The 22,150-nt window shown below is 35.9% G+C and overlaps 1 protein-coding gene across 5 annotated transcripts in view; it reads left to right on the top strand.

The window, feature by feature from the left end:
• Positions 1 to 22,150, top strand: part of LOC121415232 (ras GTPase-activating-like protein IQGAP1) — a 153,867-nt gene that overhangs the window by 57,356 nt on the left and 74,361 nt on the right. For all 5 annotated transcript variants that reach the window (XM_041608409.1, XM_041608413.1, XM_041608410.1 and 2 more), the window contains exons 6-8: positions 4,058 to 4,125; positions 13,384 to 13,475; positions 17,894 to 17,915. In XM_041608409.1, the coding sequence (XP_041464343.1) occupies positions 4,058 to 4,125; positions 13,384 to 13,475; positions 17,894 to 17,915 (182 nt within the window). The remainder of the gene's footprint in view (positions 1 to 4,057; positions 4,126 to 13,383; positions 13,476 to 17,893; positions 17,916 to 22,150) is intronic.

The following is a 22,150-nucleotide window of genomic DNA, read 5'->3' as shown; positions in this document are numbered from 1 at the left end:
TCGTTTTCTTGCTGAAGGAAAATACCCATGGCTGGAATTTGAACCGACGACCCTCGGTTTTAAAATCCGGAAACTAATCCACTGGGCCACAACGATCCAATTAGTGAAAAATTGGGAAAATAGGCCAATCTCAATACAAGTATCCAACTATTGGCTATCTTGATCTTATTTTTCTTCCAATCTATTTATATTTTTTGAATTTATTTCCCCATAACTTGCTACCAGATAGAATAATGATGATTGTCATTCAGTAGGTTTTCTAAGTGGTAGTAGTAGAGGTATAGTAGATCGTGAACTAAGAATAACTTTGGTGAATGTTTCAAGTAAAACTAATCAGAGTGGCATTTCATCAACATTTTTTTGTCTGACAGGTTGTCAGATCTGACAACTTTCCTTGATTTTGATTGGCTGAGAAGCACAGTTCCTACGAGGCCATTCTCATTACGCTTTCTGAAACTATGCCGGAAACCGATTCAGGAAACCAGTTTGGAAGATTGCTTTGCTAGCGTTCCAACTGATCACACGAAAGTGGTTTTCAAAATCACTTCACGTGAAGCAATCTTGTTGCTATGGAAATGCTCTCAGTGGAGTGACACTTTTCACACAAAATTTAAACCGCAGCATAGGCATTCTTTACCTTTTGTGTGGTTTTGCGCGCTCAACATGTGCGAAAATCGCTTCCCGAAGTACGGTTTTGTCCTCACGCTAAAACCAGTTTAATGAGGCAAAGCGATCTTGAAAACCACATCACGAGGTGGTATTCCGAACTGGTTTGGAAGATCGCTTCCAAGACCGCTTCGACTGTTCTCACTACGCGTTAAACTGGTTTCCACTAAACTAGTTTCCAGTTCCAGTAAACTAGTTTTCGGTGTAGTGAGAACGATGTCTACAATAACTGTCGGATAAAACGGGATTTGTCGTTTGCGTCCAACAAGTCCTTTCGTGAAATGCTCCCTAGATGAACATTAACCAAGAACACCATCCACATGTGACCTCAAAAGAAGCTGCATACTTGCACGTTTGTCCCGATGGGCTTGCCCTCAGATTTGATACAAGATGACAATGAAACCTATCTTTTGTATCTGATGGTTGGAGATATCTTCTGAAATGTCAGCTGAGTTCATACTCTTTATCTTTTGACAGGAGGGTTTGCATATCTGATTTGTATATCTCATTTTCTTCCTTTTTTGTATTGAATTCATGTTTTCCTTTTTTAGATAAATAAATCCATTGTGTAATTCATATCCAGGGACCCATTTCATAAAGGGTTTAAACTATTGTAACTTTGCCATTATTGTAACTGCCATGGTATAAAGGTGGGGGTCGGAGTGACCTCACATCCACTTAACGATGGCAGCACTGACCTCAGTGCAATGAAAACAAGTATAAGAAACACAATGAAATAATGTCAGAAACAGCACTGAAACTTTCAGAAAGATTCGTACGCTTTCAGATAAAAAATGGGTAAACTCAATTATCATGACGTCCAGCACAAAGTATGGATGCGATCGATGTTTGTGTATTATGCATTGTGGGCATGCCAAAACGCTGCACTGCTGTACGGGTCGCTAGTGCATTGTTTTCATCGGCCGGTCGGTTGCTTGGGCTCGAGATTACAATTTTAAAATGCCTGGATGTCCGCCCTGGCCTACAAACGGGACTCTGCAGTCGCCAGCCAATCACAATAGAGGTTTACATGGTAGTGACCGTAATTGGAAAGTATAGTCCTTTCTTCTTTATGAGACAAGCCCCAGACTTGCATATTGACAGCTAATGTCTATTGAACACAATGACAATAAGGCATTCTTTGTGAACAGAATATCAAAAAGAGAGCAATATGGGAATTATTTCATGCATGTTTGTATGTCACGCATTGTGAGTGTAAAGGGTTTTATTCATGCTTGGAGATATTAATTCCCTATATAGAAACTCTAATGTAGCTTTAGAAAAATGATACATTTGTGTCATCCTTCAACGCACCTGCAGTTTGATAACATCGAAGCAGAGTTTACTTTCGTGAAATCGAGACATGGTAGCTGGACAAAGTTCTCTCCAACTCCCTTGGGGTTAATTCTGCATTCACAAAGTGCATTCGATGGATTAGATTATGGGTACTCCGAACTAGACATCCATTCATTAGCCCCGTTCAGCTGTGTCATGGGGGGATTTCACCTCTGACTCACGTTTGTTCATTTACATGATTATTTCTCTGTTTTTCTTTGGGTTTGTCTGTCCCCCCACCTTTTCTGGGTCGCGGTGTGCTCAGAGCAGATTTCCAATCCCCATCTCCGTAAATTAATGATTAAGGTTTGTAATGGAGGTTAGTGCGTCTTGACATTCCCCTCTTGATGCATAGATTATGAGATTAAAGCTTGTGTATAGTTTTGGTAAATCCACCAAAATCACTATTCCAATTCATTGCTAGCTAATATGAATGGATATGCCCTATAACAGTTATGATGTGGAGGATATGAAATGAAAATGTGTTTTACAGGATAAATTTTGCGATTTTACATGGAAATTTAACTTGATCGGGTCACCAGATCAAATTAAAATATCTGTGTGTTTTTGTCTTTCAATTAAATCCTATTCCAAATCATGGAATGGGCTGAAACTTTCAAGATATGTTCTTTGTCTGTAACTTTTGGATATCTAATCACTAAATTTATAAAATAAGTGCTTGAATGCCCATTTTTTTAAATTAAAACAAGCATCGCCGAGAGAGGGCGCTATATATCCAAGATTTGAATATTTGAAATTTTCTCAGAGAAGTGCAGTTGGAAAAATATCTAACGGTCTCTACGCTTCAGTAAGACTGTCATATTAGATGATATTCGATTATCAATCACATTATTGACCCTTTACCAAAGCTATACACAGGCTTTAAAGTACACTACAGCAAACGGCTTCTCGATTGCGACAAGAGGAGCTTTAATTTTATTTTGTATCTATCCCCTCTTGCTCATGCTTGCTCATAAGAATTTCTTTAATCACTTTCTTTAAGTGGCAATGTCTTTTTGTCACTTTCTTCAACACTTCTGAACATATAATTTCACCTACACCCTGTTTTGATGGATAACCCCCAAAAGATTGATTTTAACATTAAATTTAGGTGTATTGCTAGATGCATACATTCGTAATTCTGAAGCTTCGTTCTTCCGAAGGTTCGTATTTCCGAAAATTCGGTAGTCCGAAAACGAAGTGAGGTTCGTAATTCCGAAGGTTCCTTAATCCCCCCAAAAAAGTCTGTAAACTAAATGATCAACTAACCTTATTTCGTTTTCGGACTAACGAACCTTTGGAACAACGAACCTTATTTCGTTTTCGGATTAATGAACCTTCGGAACATCGAACCTTATTTCGTTTTCGGATTATCGAACCTTCGGAATAATGCCACAAATGTTCGGATTAACGAACCCTTTTACGTTTTCGGATTAACGAACATCGAGTATAGGCAATTTACGTGTTTCGGAATTACGAACCTTCGGAATTACGAACCTTCAGAATTACGAAGTGTAACCATTGCTAGAAAAGGGTCGTTCTTCCCTGACAACATCCACACTTGCCTGATGTTCGTCAAATGCAGCAACAAGTGGTGCACAATTTATTTAGACTGGATTCTAATAACCAGTTATATCATTTACTCTCATTAATGAAAAATGTATCAAAATATGATATATTTCGTCTTATATTTTAATAACAACAGCCAATCCTGTTTTTATAAAGGATATTGCCTTGAATCTAGGATATTATAATTGATAACTAACCATTGTTAACAGTGTATTAAACATTCACTTTCATTTCATTCTTACAGTCATTATCATTTGTCATTTATCTCTTTAATAAAAAAATATCAAATTATAGCGTAATATATGTTATATTTCTTATTATGATAGGAAAAATATTGTAATGTACATTACGTTAAATTTCTATTATACTGCCAGCCCGAACTGTTTTTATGACAAGGATATTGCATTGAGTCCAGGATATCATAATTTGATAACTAACCATTGCTTGCAGTGTATTAAACATTCACTTTCATTTTGTATTTCCACAGCTTATATCTGTTCAAGCTTGGTATTGCCCCTCAGATCCAGGATCTATATGGAAAAGTGGACTTCACAGGTAATTTTATAGGGCGATTCTCCTAGAGAGATACCAGCATATTGTATGTTTGTTCCTTCAGTCATACTGTTGGCGTGTTCACACGATGCTTTTGGTGCGTTCACACAATGCTTTTTTTCACAAAATTTTTTCAAAAATATAAAAAGTGATGCATGATTTTGCAATAATCCTTTGTAAAATCATCCTATTTGAGAATAGGGATAAACTTGATAATAAACCATAAAAGTTTTATTGGTCTTACATTAAAGAAATACTGCATCAATACTAGGCCTGAATTTTTTCAATCATGCTGTTGAAATGTTCACACAATGCTATTTTTCACAAAATTTATTCAAAAGTGAAGAAAGTAATGCATAATGATTTTGCAATAACCCTTTGTAAAATCATCATATTTGAGAATAGGGATAAACTTGATGATAAATCATGCAAGTTATATTGGTCTCATATCCAAAGCTATTGCATGTACATGTAGGACACTTTGGCAGTTTTCTTATTTTTTCAACTTTGATAAGGTCGCATTATACAAAGGTAACATTAGCAATTATGAAATTTGTATCATAGTACTTCCAAATGTGTAACGATAAAAAAATATAACACATTCTTGAATCAAAATGTAATTAAAGGGGGCACTTCGGGCTGGGACATCATGATATAGATGGAGAAAAAAAAATGACAATTATAAAAATTATAAACATCTGGAGGGAAACAGTCATATGTGTTTTTGGATAAGAGACACGTTATGCAAATGATTTTATATTTCCCCATTTTAAAAACTACATTAAAATGAAAAAATATATTGAAAGAAGAAAACTGTCACAATTGACTGTGATCACGCATCTTCAGGACCCTGCCTTACAAAGAGTTGCGATTGATCCAATCAATCACAACTCTATGGAAATCTATCAGTGTCATAATTTTTTCTGTAGGAAATTGGCACAATGTCCTTTGTAAACAAAGAGAAGTACAGTGAATAAAACAAACAATGAATGAATGAATATACATAATAGTTGGAAAATATTTTGAAGAAACATGCATAATACATGTACATGCTGACGTTGCTGGCCGTCCATAGTTTCGATTGATCAGATCAATCATAACTCTATGTAAGATTGTGCCCTGATCACTCACGACCTTGTTATTTTATATATTATTAAAGGTCAAGTCCACCTCAGAAAAATGTTGATTTGAATCAATAGAGAAAAGTCAGACAAGCACAATGCTGAACATTTCATCAAAATCGGATGTAAAATAAGAAAGTTATGACATTTCAAAGTTTCGCTTATTTTTAGCAAAATAGTTACATGAATGAGCCAGTTACATCCAAATGAGAGAGTTGATGATGTCACTCACTCACTATTTCTTTTGTATTTTATTGTTTGAATTATACGATATTTCAGTTTTTACGAATTTGAAGATTAGGACCTCCTTGCCTGAAGCACAAAATGTTAAAATAATGGAATTCCACGTGTTCAGGGAGGAATGAAACTTCATTTCACATGACAATGACAAGAAAATCAAAATATTTCATATTTCATATAATAAAATACAAAATAAATAGTGAGTGATGTCATCGGTTCCTCATTTGCATACCGACCGAGATGTGCATATCACTGTTTTGTGAAATGAAGCGAAACTTTAAAATGTCATAACTTTCTTATTTTTCATCCGATTTTGATGAAATTTTCAGTGTTATGCTTGTTGAATTTTTCTCTTTTTATTCAAATCAAGTTTTTGTTGGGGTGGACTTGTCCTTTAATATCATTGTAAACACTTTGAAACAATATATTATTAATGGATTCAACACTCTGGTATTTACATGGGCAGTTGTGAAATATACACGACTTAACGTCATACATCCTATGCAAATATTCCTGATAGAGATATTCTATACATGTGCATTGCAGCTATACAAAATGATCATTGGTGCTTGCATTAATTATTGAATGCGTTACACACAAATACTACATGTATGTACATGTATTTTACATTTCTGCCAGGAGACACTATTTATTGTGCATACTACTATTGTGTAGAAACCAGTGCTGACCTTGTAATAAAAGTTTAGTGCCCCAGCACCAGATGTCAGAGGAAGATGTATATTACCCACACTGTTTAATTTTTTAACCCTAATACTCCCGGGGGGGGGGGGGGGCCATAATGGCCCCCCCCCTCAACAATTTTCGCGATATATCTGCTGCGCGAAATTTTTTCACCTCGCAGCTCACTGACTTTTTACATTCAAGTCTCGCGCAAATTTTGAGACCAAATTTGTGACGCCCGGGTACGCGGTTACGATATTACGCAACATTATGCAAGTGCATGTCAGACCCAAAATTGCTCATAAACGTGATTTCATGTACAAATCCAATGCAAATTGGGTATTTAGCCAAAATTCATAAATGTTTCATTATTTCTACTTTTACTGATTAAACTTAATTAATTTTGCCTTGTTTATGATCAGAATTATGTCTGGAACAATTTCCATTGAAAAAACAATAAAAAACAAAAAGTAAAAAAACAAAGAAATACATAAGAAATTCATAAAACAATAAAATACATAAGAAATTTATTTCCAAACCAAAGTTTTTTTGAATTACGATTGTTAAGAATGCTACAAAGAAAATTTTTACCAAAAATTAGCATTCTAGGAGCTTTATTTAGTGAATTAGAGCAAAAAGTATGATTTATGCATAAATTAGCATAATTAATTCATATAAAATAAAATCTCATTATTTTGGAAAATTTTACCATACAGCCTTGTAGATTACATCGCACACTACCAGCGTGCAAATTTTTGCGTCGCTCGCGCGATCGGCGGCCGAGATCTTAAGGGGGGGCCATAATGGCCCCCCCCCCGGGAATGACAAGAATCAAAATACCCCGGGAGATTTAGGGTTAAGGCTAATATTGTTCACGGCAATACACTGTTCATGTATAATTTGTTGAATATAATTTTTTATTTTTAGCTTTATATGAATGTAATTTAGCATTCTGTTCAATCATGCAATTTTAAATTTGCTGAAATTATACTATGGTGACAAAGAGAATCTATAAACTACTTCAAAAATAAGTTTGATCAAAGCTTCGAAATCTACATGTACATGTATTTTGAAATATTTTATTGCTCTTTAAAGACATTGAACAAATTGCTGTGTTATTAAACACAAACATCACTTATGTTATTTTTTGTACTGTCTGGAATAAATAGAGAGGAATGCATGTATGATCTTTCCATCCATATGCAATCATGTTATTACAACCATATTTTCTCACACAAATTTTTTAAACAAATTTTTAAACAGAAATAACAATATCAGTGTTTCATGATACGTCACTGTACCCATTGTAATATCAGAATAATGAAAACACATTCTCAATATTTCCTTTCTCTTCTGGGAAGAAAAAAAAGAATGTCTAGATCAAGGTCCATCCATTCTCTGTCTTGGACTCCTTCCACCTGCAGATATACAGTGTGTCTCAGAAAAAAAGGGAAAATTGTGACAATAAGTGTTTTTTTTAGCAGTCCTATGATTTATGATGCTACATTATATATCATTATTACATTATATTTCAGATCTTCGTTTTGATACCTATCATTTAGATACCCATGTCTATAGCAAGGAGAGTCTGAAATTTCAGTGTCAAAGTCAAGTTGCATGGAAAAGTTGGTCAAGATTTGTGTAGGATACAACTGCTTTGCTGACAAAATGGATGGCTCATTAGTGATTGTTTTATCTATGTTTCTTTCACATAATAAGCAAATGAGAGAGGATGCAGAATCAAACAAATTTCTGTGAACATGTAAAAAAAAAAATTCTTTCAGGTCTGAGTAGGTATTGATTTTTATTAAATCAACCATTCAATATCAAACGACTAGGTCTCAAAAAAATTCATTCATTCTATTATTGTCAAATGTGACATCAGTACACCAAGAAATCATAAAGCCATCAACAGAATGATTTGCCATACCCTATGTAATTATATCCTTTCCATCAGTATAAACATTCCAATTTAGACTAAAGACCTATCTTTTCCATTAATTTCCTTGCATTCTTTTTTATTTCCCTTTTCCAAGTTTGTTTTTCAAGCATTTCAGGAACTCTTTAATTGCAGCTCAGAAGAATATATGCACATAGTTTCTGCCTTATATAAGTCAGTATATTATTATTATTTCTATTTAATGATTTTGATAAAAATCCCAAAATATTGAGTTTCCTTGTTTATGGAACACCCTGTATATGTACATTGATCTGTCCATGGCTTCAAGTACAGGTCTATTGAAAGAAGAGAGCCATTGACAGGCCAATGATTTTCCCCGCCAAAACACTCCGCCTTTTTCCCACTCTCGGTAAACATTGCTGTATGGTCTACAAGGGGAGCCTCGTTGAAAGGGTATTGAAAGACCATTAAAGAACGGTGTATCTTTTGAAGACAAATATTGTTTCGTTGATTGATGATAAGAGGGAATACAAGAAAATGACTCATAAGTAAAACAGACAGAAGTATTTGGAGTATATCAGCCATAATCAATCTTTCAGAAATAAGTCTTGATTTAATATAAAGAGAAAGATTGATCCGTGAATGAAAGATGAAAACCAGTTTTTATGTTCCGAGGAAATTAGAACCTTTTCTTTTCCAATTTTTTCAGGCATGTGGATATGACCTTCTTACCAAAGTACACCTAGAATTAATGATCAGTAGCATTCATACATTTAGGGTTTTTAAAACGTATTCCAACTACAACTGAAGCAGCATTGGAAATACATGAGAGCGACGGGCGATTTCACCCTCATAGCAGCTCAAATCGCCCCTAAAATATCTCCAAAATGCATGCATTAGGGCAAGCATTCTTTCTAGACGTCCCAAGATCTGTCACAATATTCAAGATTATGTCAAAAATCAATTATCACTATGGCAAAATAATATTTGCTTTTGCTGCATAATTGCTTGTTACTCCCTAAAAAGTTGAAATTAAAGAAATAGCCCCCAAAATCCTGAAATCACCTCAAAGTGGAAAACAAGATACATGTAGCCACTAGAAAAATATTGAAATTATTTGCTACCCTTAAGTGTTAACATGAAATGTTAAATGATTTACACTTTTTATAGTCTTGTCCATTTCTGGTAACTTTGATTTTCAATATTATCTATACTCAAATTGCTATTAGCAAAGCATTTTTATGACACTACGTGAATTTAGAATTTAGATATGAATGAAGTATATGCAGGCCTATGTGAATAAAACAAAGGACTATTGAAAATGTAAAGCACTCAAGTCAAGTATGCCTTTGAATGAAAAAAAAACACTTCACATTAAATGTATAGCACTTCAGGATTGGTGGTAATTTCCAATGGAATCTGCTCTGGAGCCCATTGCAGAAAGAGTTGCAATCAATCGCAACTCTAAAAATCATGCGCAACTTGATTTTCAACCAATCAACAGCTCGCATTTAGGACTTGCGATTGATTATTTGGCTTGCGTTTAAATGCAACTCTTTCTGCAATGGGCCCCAGATGATAGTACTGGGAGTAATTTGATCTGGGATACTTGATTTTTCAAATGTTCTTGACATAAAAAACCTTTTAGATGTCCTTTTTTGATATTCTTTAGTGGTGTTTTAATATCATTTTTAGTATCACGTTATCAAGGATGTTATTTCATGCAATGAAGTGGGAAGTCTACACTCAAAGGAGATGTTTTAATGATTAAACGAGCAAATTGTGTCATTGCGGTTTGACTAAAATATAGCAAAGATTATTATTATTCATGACTAACAAATTTTGCTTGTATAATTTCACTTTTGAACTTTCTCAAATAGGTCTAATATGTTTATTGCATTCAAAGATAATTCCATAAAACATACTTGCCAACCATTCCGATTTTGGCGGAATCATCCCGATTTTTTATTGCCAATTCCGCATTACGAATATCAACTCCATAATTCCGATTTTCATTAATTTTTACATTGATAATATTGAAAAAACGGCTGGAGCAAAGGTTAGACCAATCTGAAGCTTGCGGACACCTGGATATCGCGATATCCCAAATAGCATTATTTTTGTCTCACCTGCGAAGCAAAGTGAGACTATAGGCGCCGCTTTTCCGACGGCGGCGGCGTCAACATCAAATCTTAACCTGAGGTTAAAGTTTTGAAATGACGTCATAACTTAGAAAGTATATGGACCTGGTTAATAAAACTTGGCCATAAGGTTAATCAAGTATTACTGAACATCCTATTAAAGTTTCATGTCACATGACCAAGGTCAAAGGTCATTTAGGGTCAATAAACTTAGACCATGTTGGAGGAATCAACATCGAAATCTTAACCCGAGGTTAAGTTTTTGAAATGTCATCATAACTTAGAAAATATATGGACCTAGTTCATGAAACTTGGACATAAGGTTAATCAAGTATCACTGAACATCCTGCATGAGGTTCACGTCACATGACCAAGGTCAAAGGTCATTTAGGGTCAATGAACTTTGGCCAAATTGGGGATATCTGTTGATTTCCCCTCATAACTTTGAAAGTTTATGGATCTGATTCATGAAACTTGGACATAATAGTAATCAAGCATCACTGAAAATTTTGTGCAAGTTTGAGGTCTCATGATTAAGGTCAAAGGTCATTTAGGGTCAATGAACTTTGGCCGAATTGGGTGTATCTGTTGAATTACCATCATAACTTTGAAAGTTTATGGATCTGATTCATGAAACTTGTACATAAGAGTAATCAAGTATCACTGAACATCCTGTTCGAGTTTCAGGTCACATGATCAAGGTCAAAGGTCATGTAAGGTCAATGAACTTTGGCCATGTTGGGGTTTTTTGTTGAATAACTATCATATCTCTGTAAGTTTATTGGTCTAGTTCATAAAAAGTGGACATAAGAGTAACCATGTATCACTGAACATCTTGTGCGAGTTAGAGTAGTATTCAAAGTCAGCACTGCTGCTATATTGAACCGCGTGATGCAGGTGAGACGGCCAGAGGCATTCCACTTGTTCCACTAACTGAACACACTCTAGTTTTTCACTTTGCCTATCACACATGGCGCGCAAATTGCAGAAGCGCGTGCAAACACGGCTAGAGCGACAACACATGCAAATACAATGCATGCTGCGACGTCGCGAGCGCGAGTATACCTCGCTGCTAACCCAGGAAGCTTCGGCCTGTGCCGGGTTACCGACGGGCCGGAGCTCCGTGGGTTACCGCGCTGCAAGTGCATACGTGTGGAAACGTAAGATCCAGCTCAATGATCGTCAGATTAATGGCCAAATGATATAGTTTTCCGTGAAATTTTGAAGCCAAAATTACAAATTTAGTGTGTGGAAACTGGATACCGTCGCCAATGCGTCGTTTGGATTGTGAATGTGAGTTGTGACTGTGATTCTGATCGTTATACAGACAGTGCATGGGTGCACTGGGAGTGACTGAGTACCGGTACCTAGCCCAGTCGCGGCCCGCCCGCTTAGCGGGTCGGAGCACCCTGGGCCTGGGTTTAGTGAGTACCGTACCGGTGCATTTGCAATTGCATAAGTTCATGTGTAAGTTACATATGCATTTAGACTGTTAGTCTGTTTTCGTGAAATAAAGCCTAAATCATTTAGAAATACAAGGAGTATTCTGAGAAATATCCAGTTATTATTGTAATGGAAATACATGTTTTTGAAGTAAAAAAATATGGTACAATTTCATGAAATGAATCCTGTTGATTTTCCTGTTTCATATTTCATTACTTTGGGACAAAATTAAGATATTTTTCTTCTTTGTGGACAGGTAAAAGGCACTTCAAAAGTGAAGGAAAGCCCCCCATTTCATGTTCTAAAATTCCAAAAATTTTAACCGTGGCAGGGGGGTACCCCCACACCCTTCCCGCGCAAAATGTCACACGCTCGTTACTCTGCTTGAAAAATTGATTCCTCTTTTTTTTTCTAAAGTTGGCAAGTATGATAAGACTGTTTTCCCTCATAAAATCTCTTATTTCAATTGTGCATGAGAAACATTTTCAGAGTTAAAAATATTCATGAATAAAGATCTATTGGTTTATTTTGAACCTGATGAAAATCATAGTTAATTGAATCCATATAAAGCACAAAGCTTCAAACAGCAGCTTGCATGTGATATTTGACCCCAAAAATATCTTTTTAAGTTTTTCACCTTAATTTTTTCTTCATCTTTCTCAAACCTTTTGATGAATGTAATATTAGATGAATCCTCATCAAACTGTCATTGGTAGGTTCATGCTTCAGTTGAAGCTTACTGCATTTTTTCAGTACAGATTGTATAAACCACAGGGATGCCAGTTTTCAGGCAAAAGCCTGAATTCAGGCTCTGGCAATTTATTTTCAGGCCATAGTTTTAGCAATTTTGTGTACAAAATATTGTATTCTGGGTGATTTCCAGGCCCTCTGATCAATACCAACTGGCATCCCTAAAACCAGGGTGGACTTTGCCTTCGATGCAGGTTTACGGAATATAAACTGTTGATATACATACAGTTATGTTAGTGAACCCCATCACAAAATGCACTATTTCATGCTGAGTGTTGAATGTAGACAAGACTACAATGATCGGCAAGCCTAGAGAAACAAACTTTATTGATTGTAATATTTATTTTCTGACTTCACAATTGAATTTCTAAAGCACTGCAGAACTTGAACGCTTTAAATATGTTCATTTTCTGGTAGGGTTTACTGACTTTTGAGCACCACTGTAAAGAGTTAAAAAGTTGATTCAAAACCAATTCATTCATCTTGTGCACATGTCCCTCAGAGAGGACCTTAAGCTATAGGTCCTCTGGGTGCCTGCTAACAAGCATTCATATGCTTTCATGGCAGTCACAGAAATAACCTTCCTACTGTTATTGTCAATAATAATAATGATAATGGTATATTTAGTTTACCCAGGGTAGCTACTTCAGTTCTGAAAAGTGTTCTCCCAGTGGGCCCTGCTATTATTATTACCCCGGCCTTAGCTCGGCTACCTAGTTGCTCTTAGCATTTGAGGAATTTCTTCCTACCAGGTACCCATTTTCCTCACCTGGGTTGAGTGCAGCACAATGTAGGTAAATTTCTTGCCGAAGGAAAATATGCCATGGCTAGGAACCAAACTCCTGTCCCTCAGATTGAAAGGCAAGAGTCAGAACCACTAGACCACAACACCCCATGCCTCTTTCTTTGTAGAATACATCAAGATATAATAATTATGGAGCTATTTACCATTTTTTTATTTTCTGATTTCTCTATCTATATGCAGAGGAGGAGATTAGTGCTATGCAGAGCGAGCTTGATAAGTATGGTATCCAGATGCCCCAGTTTCACAAGATTGGTGGGATCCTAGCAAACGAGGTAAGGATCAAACCTTCAGGGGAAATTTGAAAACTTTCATCTATGTATTGTATTGAATGCTGTCCTTGTATAGTTTGAACTTGTACATTATCTTTCTGTTATTTGCCCCAGGGGCCCGTTGCAGAAAGGGTTACAATCATTTGGGACTTGCGATCGATTTTTTTTGGGGGGGCTTGTGTTTAAACATAACTCTTTCTGCAATGGGCCCCTGAAGTGCCTAAAGCATTCTGTGATATACAAATTCTGTGTCTTTATATGCATGAAATCATATTTGGTACAAATTTTTGGCTCAGTGAAAAATATGCGGAGACAAAGGTATGTTAATTTCAGCTAGGTTAAAATAATCGATTTGTATTTATAACGGATATTTGTGGAAAATTGTTTGGCTGAGGTTTTTATTTTTCAGCCAAATGTTAAGGCCTTCAATTTGTTCATATTGACGGAAGCCACTGCAAAAAAAGGAAGGAAAACATTTGAATGACAACTGCTCATCTCTTTTAAAACCACAAATGTGAAATTAGTCAGATATTCACAGAAACCATTTTTTGTGCTTCTTTTTTTTGAGGGGGTTAGAGGTTAATATTTGAATGTAAGCTTTATACTTTGAGATGGGTGTTGTTTTTCTGAATAAGAAATGAGATTGAAGCCAGTAATAAGAATCACACCATTTTAAGAGTGATTGCTCTTTTAGAGTTAGTCTAGAGATTAAGCTCTTTTACTTTAGAGTTAGTCTAGAGATTAAGCTCTTTTACTTTAGACTTAGTCTAGAGATTAAGCTCTTTTACTTTAGAGTTAGTCTAGAGATTAAGCTCTTTTACTTTAGACTTAGTCTAGAGATTAAGCTCTTTTAGTTTACAGTTAGTCTAGAGATTAAGCTCTTTCTTTAGAGTTTGTCTAGAGATTAAGCTCTTTTTCTTTAGAGTTTGTCTAGAGATTAAGCTCTTTTTCTTTAGAGTTTGTCTAGAGATTGAGCTCTTTTACTTTAGAGTTAGTCTAGGGATTAAGCTGGAAGTTATGATCTGTATGTCAGGTGATCGTAGAAAAATAATAAATATTCCATGTCTCAAAGTACTTCACAGATCTAGTATTACCCCGGTCATGAAATCCTGGCTTTCCCACGCGCAATGTATGTATTTCTCCACTCCACTTGGGAGCATTTCAGCGAGAGGTTCCAAATTCGATTGCTAGGCAGATTGCATCAATTTTAACACCTGGGTGGAGAGTGGCAAAGTGTGGGTTGATGCTTTGTCCAAGGATATTATGCGGCATTTTGATTTAGAAAGATGACCCAATGATTACAAGGCGAGATTTAGAATTGCCATGCCAGGATGCTTCCATCCAAAAAAACTGAAATGATAATGGGAGTGAACTTTCTCCTAATCAAATCTGGACAAAATTCAAATTGCACTCAAATGTTTGTTAATGATAATATTTATGTAGAAAGTCAGAATTTCAATGTTTACTGATGGGTATATTGGATATTACAATTCTGATTTAGCACAAGAAAGGACCAGCAGTTGTGCATAAATATGCTAAAGTCATTCATAAATTTGTGCATAGATTTATGCATTAAGTTGTGCGTAAAGTCAAGTGTAAAATCATGCATAATTTATGAACATTTTTATGAACCACAAACCCTGGTTTGTTCAAAACAAGGATCCTTTTCCAAATGAGTTTACAAAGTCAGACACTTAGTGCTAGTGAATGGACAACAATTTTTTATTAAAAAATTTGACAATTTAAACCTAGTCTTAGAATCTAAACCTAGTTCAGTTGATTATTTAGGAAGAAACTAATCTACTTTATGAACATGACATCTGGCTGACTTCTCATACCGCTTAGTAATGAGCTTTCCTTGTAAAGCTGCCAAGTTATCTGACCTTCTTCCTTAATGTGAATAACATTTGACATTGGTGGCAGAAATCTATTCTAGGTGAAATGATAATTGTTTAATGTTTTCAAGGATACACCATTGAGAAAATGAAAAATGTTCATGAAGCATCAATGTTTTAGGGAAACTTATTGTGGCTCTGAAGTACGGTCATTGCAAGCTTTTGAATTTGAGTTTTTCAACGAAAGTTTTGAATCTCACAACTAAAATTTTTACAAAGCTTGTGAACTTCAAGACTAAAATTGCAAAGTTTGCAAGGAATCACAAACTTTCTGACTATTAATGCAAACTTTGCAACGAAAATCAGGAACTTCAAGACTTGAAGTCATGTGTGATCGACCAGTGGCGGACCGTGCCGGGGGGGGGGGGGGACAAAGCATTGGAGAGGCACTTTATTGTCCACAAACAATACAGTGCCCCTCCAATCATTGTTTCCTCCGGGTTACGGTCCGCCACTGTTCAGGCCTATCAGAATACTGTAATTAGTTTTTTGTTTCATTTGCTTCGATTGTAATCGGGAATTTTTGTAAATTGAATTTTTGTAAATTGACCTTTTCATCATACATGTGCTGCTGGTCATTTTTGTAGTACATGTACGTATCCCAGTAAATAGAATAATGAAATAATTGTGCACAAATTGGCAATTTGTGTGCTTGAATGCACAATGAGTCAAAGGGGTACTCCAGCCTGAAAATAAATAGGCTAAAGTTCATTAAGCAAATTTCTGTAAATCTAATTATACGATAATTGAATTTTGAAGTTTAACAACGTTTTGTAAAGACATTTATATTCATGTAATCATGAATACGGATTAAGTGGGCTGACGAATGACGATGTGATACCCCCGCATACCTCTTTGTTGTTTAATTACAAGAGATCATAATTATACATATAGGCCTATGTGTTTGCAATCTCCTTGTAATTTCAGCAATGTGGCATGCTTATCTTACTTATAATATGAGTTCAAAAGCCAGTCCTGTACTGATGTTCTTGGAGGACAACATTTGAATCAATTCATTTTCATAAAATAAAATACTTCAGAATAAGTAGGGCTACACCATCATCAGCTTGCTCAAATATTCCTGAAGACATGCATGAAACTATTTTTATTTTTTTGTATATGTGTTTATCGTATGCATCATCCAATTGTGATGAAATTTTCTGTATTTTGTCTGTTCTACCAGTTTTTAACATCATAGTGATAGATAAATTGTATTTATTAAAATAAAATCCAATTCCCAGCCAAAGGCTGAATTACATGATTCTGTCTAGTAAAATTATAATATTTTCCTTTTTTTTCTGTTTGGGTGGGTCACATTTAAAAAAAAACTAAAAAAATTCGATTTCTGCATAGGAAATCATAACAATTTAATGTGCATAATTATGTCACATTTTGGTCACATGATTTACAGCACGGAGTACCCCCTGTAATGTATCCCTTTTATCAAGAGCATCACAAAAGTCAACATAGCGTGAGTTTGTAAACAATGGATTTATATTTGGCGAATGAATTTCACACCCCTAATTAAGCTATTGTGTATGAGTGGGAGATAAAAAGAATAATTATGTCATGTGACCTTCATGTTCTCACGAAAGTAATCAGTTGTAATTAATCCCTTGTTGAAGGACCTCTTAATACAGTAAGTCCTAGACCACAGAAATGTTTACACATCAAGGCCAGTTGATAAATATCTAGAGCATGATATAATTGTTTGATTTTTGTTGCATGATGATAACCTGTATAGGCTACAGGTGAACAAATATCAGAACTGATGATTTTCTATAAACATTTTAAAGTGAACTCCACCACAAAATGCTCTCCTTCATGCTGAGTGTTGAATGTCTACAGACAATAACTCACCACCAATGTTCAGTGAGCACAGAGAAACAAACTTTTTAAAATATAATATTTTATCACCTGACTTCAAAATTAAGCATCTCTGAACTTAAACACTTGAAATGTGTTCATTTTCTGGTGGGGTTCACGAAATGTTGACCACCACAATGTGTGTTAGAACTGAATTATGAAGTAGAATATTCTTTTCTTATGTCAGAACTCTTGATTTTCTACATGAGTTAGAACTGATATATTTAGAATGTTTTTTTTTATAATGATATCAGGACTCATGATTGGTTGTTATTTCTTGCAAGTTGGGCAGGCGATGTGGACCGGCCAACTCGCTGCAGCCCCCTTACATTTTGATTAAAAAAGTATTAAAACAAAGAGTTTGTTGACAATGCACGGATGAAAAGCCTCATTCTCTGGTTTTTATTATTGTGTTGAGAATTTTGTGTTATAAATGTCACATTACACCACAGAAAAAATAATATTGATTGGTAAATATCTAAATGACCTTTTGTATTTTTTTCTTTTCCCTGGCTTCTCCCCCCCCCCCCCTCCTCTCTCTTTCTTTCTCACACACATATACTTCCTTTTCTCTCTTCCTCTCTTTCTCTCTTCCTCTCTTTCTCTCTTTCTCCCATTCCATCCTTCCCCCAATCTGTCTATTACATCCCTTCTCTACAGCTCTCTGTTGATGACGCAGCAGGTAAGAGTGGATTTTTATTGATATTTTCTGTCAATTGAGTGTAATCGATATGGAATGCACGCATTTGTCCATCAAATTAGAGAATAGTGAAATTAGTATCACCTTGGGTTCGTTCATTGCACATGTTCTATATGGCAGCTGTCAATCTGCCATGTTATGTTTTTTTTTTGTTCAGGGTTATGTGAATGAAGGTTAACATGGATTTTCTGTTAGAACAATGTTTTCCTGTCCCCCTAAAAACACTCAAGAAGGCTTGATTGATGATTAAAGACCATCTAATGCAATAATGTTTCCCACTCTATATTCAAATGTGTTTTATTGATTCAACATATTGTACTGCCCTTAGCATCTGCACATTGCTTTGCTCTGGGCGTTTGTGACACTAAGACCCCTGTTACATCTGAGAGATTCCCTACCTCGGGCCGGCCTGGGGCCTACCTCGGGTCGGAAAGAAATCAGATGTAAACATCCCAAACCTACCTCGGGCCACCTTTTAGCGAACCTACCCGAGACCACATCCAGAGGTAGTCTCGGGTAGGTATCGGGCTGGCCCCGGTCCACCGATTCGTAGAAGTAAACGCACGCAAGCTTTCAAACCTCGGTCCGTTCGCCAGCTGTCAAATTACGTCATAGTGCGTGCTATCCCCTCCCCAGCCCCGTCGTTCTTCGAATATTTTTGCGGCATGCGACATGTGAATTGTGATTGATAAAGTCTTTGATTTGAGTGAAAAGAAGCATTTTAAACGTATCTATTTCAAGTCGATCATATCTTCAACGACTGCTGGGATCATCAGCATTCTTTCAGAAGTTGGGTAACTTCAATTAGCGCGCGCGAATTATTCGGAGCCTAGATCGAGAGCGCCTTTTAACATGTTTAAAGGTGTCAGCAATCAGATGCCGCTCGAAACAGTAGGCCTACAGATATAGGGCGATAGGGGAGGGAATGAACACTGTGATGTAAACAGACCACATTTCGGACTCGGTCCGTTCGCGAAGCTAATCCACCAATAATCCAGTCAAGGTTGCAAGTGGACTCGGTCGGGTCTCGGGTAGAAAACTTTCAGATGTAACAGGGGTCTAATACCCCTTTCATAAACCCATCCTCCAATTATCCGCCTAAGAGTAATGTGGATAATTCAATAAATATTGCGTTCACAAACTCCGAAAATAATCCACCCTTTTTTTTACGAGCGCCCGACTTGAAAAAGGCGGATAATTGTCATGGCAACTACACACGCCCCCTCCGATGGGGTTGCGTTGGACATTTTCCAACACTTAGTTAAATTTGCATTCAATGCTTAAAAATATCGCTGCACCTTAACCTTTATGGTCATCTTTTTTTTTGTAATGTTATAAACATCTCACTTTGGCGAACCTGACATGCCCTATAGCATGTTTTTAAGGTGAAGTGAACAGGGTGAATAACATGCGAAACAGGCAGTCTACCTCTCCAAAGTCTAAATTCCTCCTATTTCTAACAGATTTCTGAGGTTCCATTAGATTGGACATTGGCAAACTCACCTGCAATTATACATGTGTTTTATACCAATTCAACCTCGCCCTATAGCTACATGTGTCTCTCTCCTACAATGTACTACCGTTAATTATCCGATCTCCTGCACAGTGAACACACTTTTTATGATCTATTTTGAGGGTATGCAAATAACACAATTCAAACTGGCAGCTGGCCCATAGTATTATACTGGTAGCTCTCCTTGTTGACATTGGAATAGATGAGAAGTAATGAACACACAGGAATTTCCTCTTAATTATATGCATAACGAGCTAGGATCATATCATTTGCATATATATATATTCCTGTTTAATAGTGCAGTGCACAGTTAACAATGACATGGTGGCAGTGGCCAATTCACCATACATGTATAAAGTGGCCCCCATAAGTTGAAAAAAGCCCCTTCCAAATTTGCCAACGGGTTTGGTGGAAAGTGGCATTTGGCACAAAAATAAATAGGGAATATACCCCCTATGTATATAAAGCCCTTGTTCATCTCCTAGAATTAAATGAAACCCTATCTTTTAGATATCTTCTTTTAATCTGAATTTTATATTTTAAAGACATGAACAATAAAGCAGGCCGAAGGGGCCAGTATTACTGTTGACAGGCAACATCATGATAATCTTCCTTTTTTCTTGGTTTGAGCATGGAATATGATTAAGGATTATAGAGCATACACACTTTTCAATAGTACTTAATCCTTTTTTAAGTAATATGTGGTGCCCAATCAAAAAAATTGGTTAAGTCTTCACTTGTGAATTACCTGGCCATTCCTTCATATTTTTTTTGCGTAAAAAGTTGATTCAGGATTGTAATCTCAGGATGAAGCCCATGAAATAGCTGAGTAAATGCATCTTCATTAAAATAGCTTTGGGATTGTTCTGATTTGAATAGCTTGCCCGATCAGAAAGAGTGGGAAAGTTTAAAAAAAAAACTCTAGCTTGTGGTCATGGCCATTGTGATGACATTTATATGTATTGCATTTAAGTTCATATAGACCAAAGAGATGCTGAAATTTATCTTAAAAATCAGGGCCCAGTCTTACAAAGAGTTACGATTGATTAGATCAATCTCAGGTATATGGAAATCCATCAGTATCATAATTTTTTCTTGAGGAAATTTACACATTGTCCTTGAAAAACCAAGAGAAGCATACTGAATCTTCAAGAAAATTATACATCCTATCTTGAATTTTTTATTTTTAACAAACATGTATTTTAGATGGCGACGTTGCTGGCTTTCCATAGTTGTGGTTGATTGGATGAATTGTAACTCTTTGTAAAACGGGGCCCTGAATACTTCTCATACTACATGTACCTACCTAGCAGAGTGCAATAACATTGGTTTATGCTGACCCATAGAATATTAATCTCGAGATCTGTAGACTTGCTTGTTCCTCTATCTCTGACGTACTGGAAACCTGGCTACCAAATCAAGAAATGAGGATTATTATACTTGCGTCAGACAGGCACTTTACAGAGTTACAGTCCAATTTAGAACTTGAGGGCTTTGTGCTCTTTCTCTCTCTTTCACTCTAGTCACGAGTATCTTATTCCAGTGACATGACACTTGCTCCTATAACTATTGCTCAGGGTTTTATTTTGTCTATTAAAGATGTGCAGGAGGGTATTTTGTTGCAATATATCTGTTGCGAAAATTTTTTGACCTCGACACTTGCTGACTTCTTACTTTCAGCTTACTTTTGAGACCAAATTTGTGACACCCAGCATGCGATTACAAAATTATGCAACATTATATAAGTGCTTGTCATACCAACATTGCTCGAAAACGTATATCTTGTACAAAGTCAATACAAAATCTGTTTTTTCTAAACTTCATTGATAAATGAGTGATTATTATCACTTTTATTGACAACAGTCATTTAATTTGATGCTATTTATGACTGAAATAATGTTCCTGATGAATTTTGTCGAATTAACAAATTAAGAAACAAAGAAGTACATTAATTAAATAAAAAAACAGTAAAATACATAAATCAATTTTGGTACCAGAATTTTTTTCCTTTAGAGTTGTTACGAATGCCATTAAAAATATTTTCACCACAAGTTAGCTTCGAGGGGCTTTATTAGTGAATTAGAACAAAAAGTATGGGTTCATAGGTTCATGAATAAATTAGAATAACTCATTCATTGAAAAAATATATATGAATATTGTGCAATTTACCTGTGTGACAGGATACATTATGGTATTCTCTTCCTTCATGCAAATTTTTGTCGCAATCATGCGGTCCTCAGCTGAGATCTTGAGGAGGCCTCTTAGGCAGCCCCCCCCCCCCCCCCCGGACTGTAACTTCTCAAAATAGCCCAGGTATCAAAGTTAGGGTTAAAGTTTTGACATCAAAGATGACATCTTAATATACTGCATTGACCAGTTTTAAATGATTAAATGCTATAAGATTTGGATAAATATAAGTTTCTTATTTAATAAATTTATTGAAACATTAACAGGTTTCAAACTACATAGGACCAAAGTCTTGTGCTGAGCCCTTCTTTGAATGTGGGGTTTCGCATTTCTGTAATTTGTGACAATTTCATTAGGGTAGCTGTGACAGCCTGCACTTGAAAATGTCAAGACACTTATTACTAGAGTACGAGTCCTATATTTGCTAATTGAATTAATGGACTCCTCCACTCATAACTGTGCAACTACAAACTGTATGTAAACTCTTTCCATTCTTTCTCTTGCCTTTGTCCATCTG

This window comes from Lytechinus variegatus, chromosome 5, assembly GCF_018143015.1.
Source record: "Lytechinus variegatus isolate NC3 chromosome 5, Lvar_3.0, whole genome shotgun sequence".
NCBI lineage: Eukaryota > Metazoa > Echinodermata > Echinoidea > Temnopleuroida > Toxopneustidae > Lytechinus > Lytechinus variegatus.
Note: the sequence above shows the minus strand (reverse complement) of the source record. Positions and strands in the feature narration are given on the sequence as shown.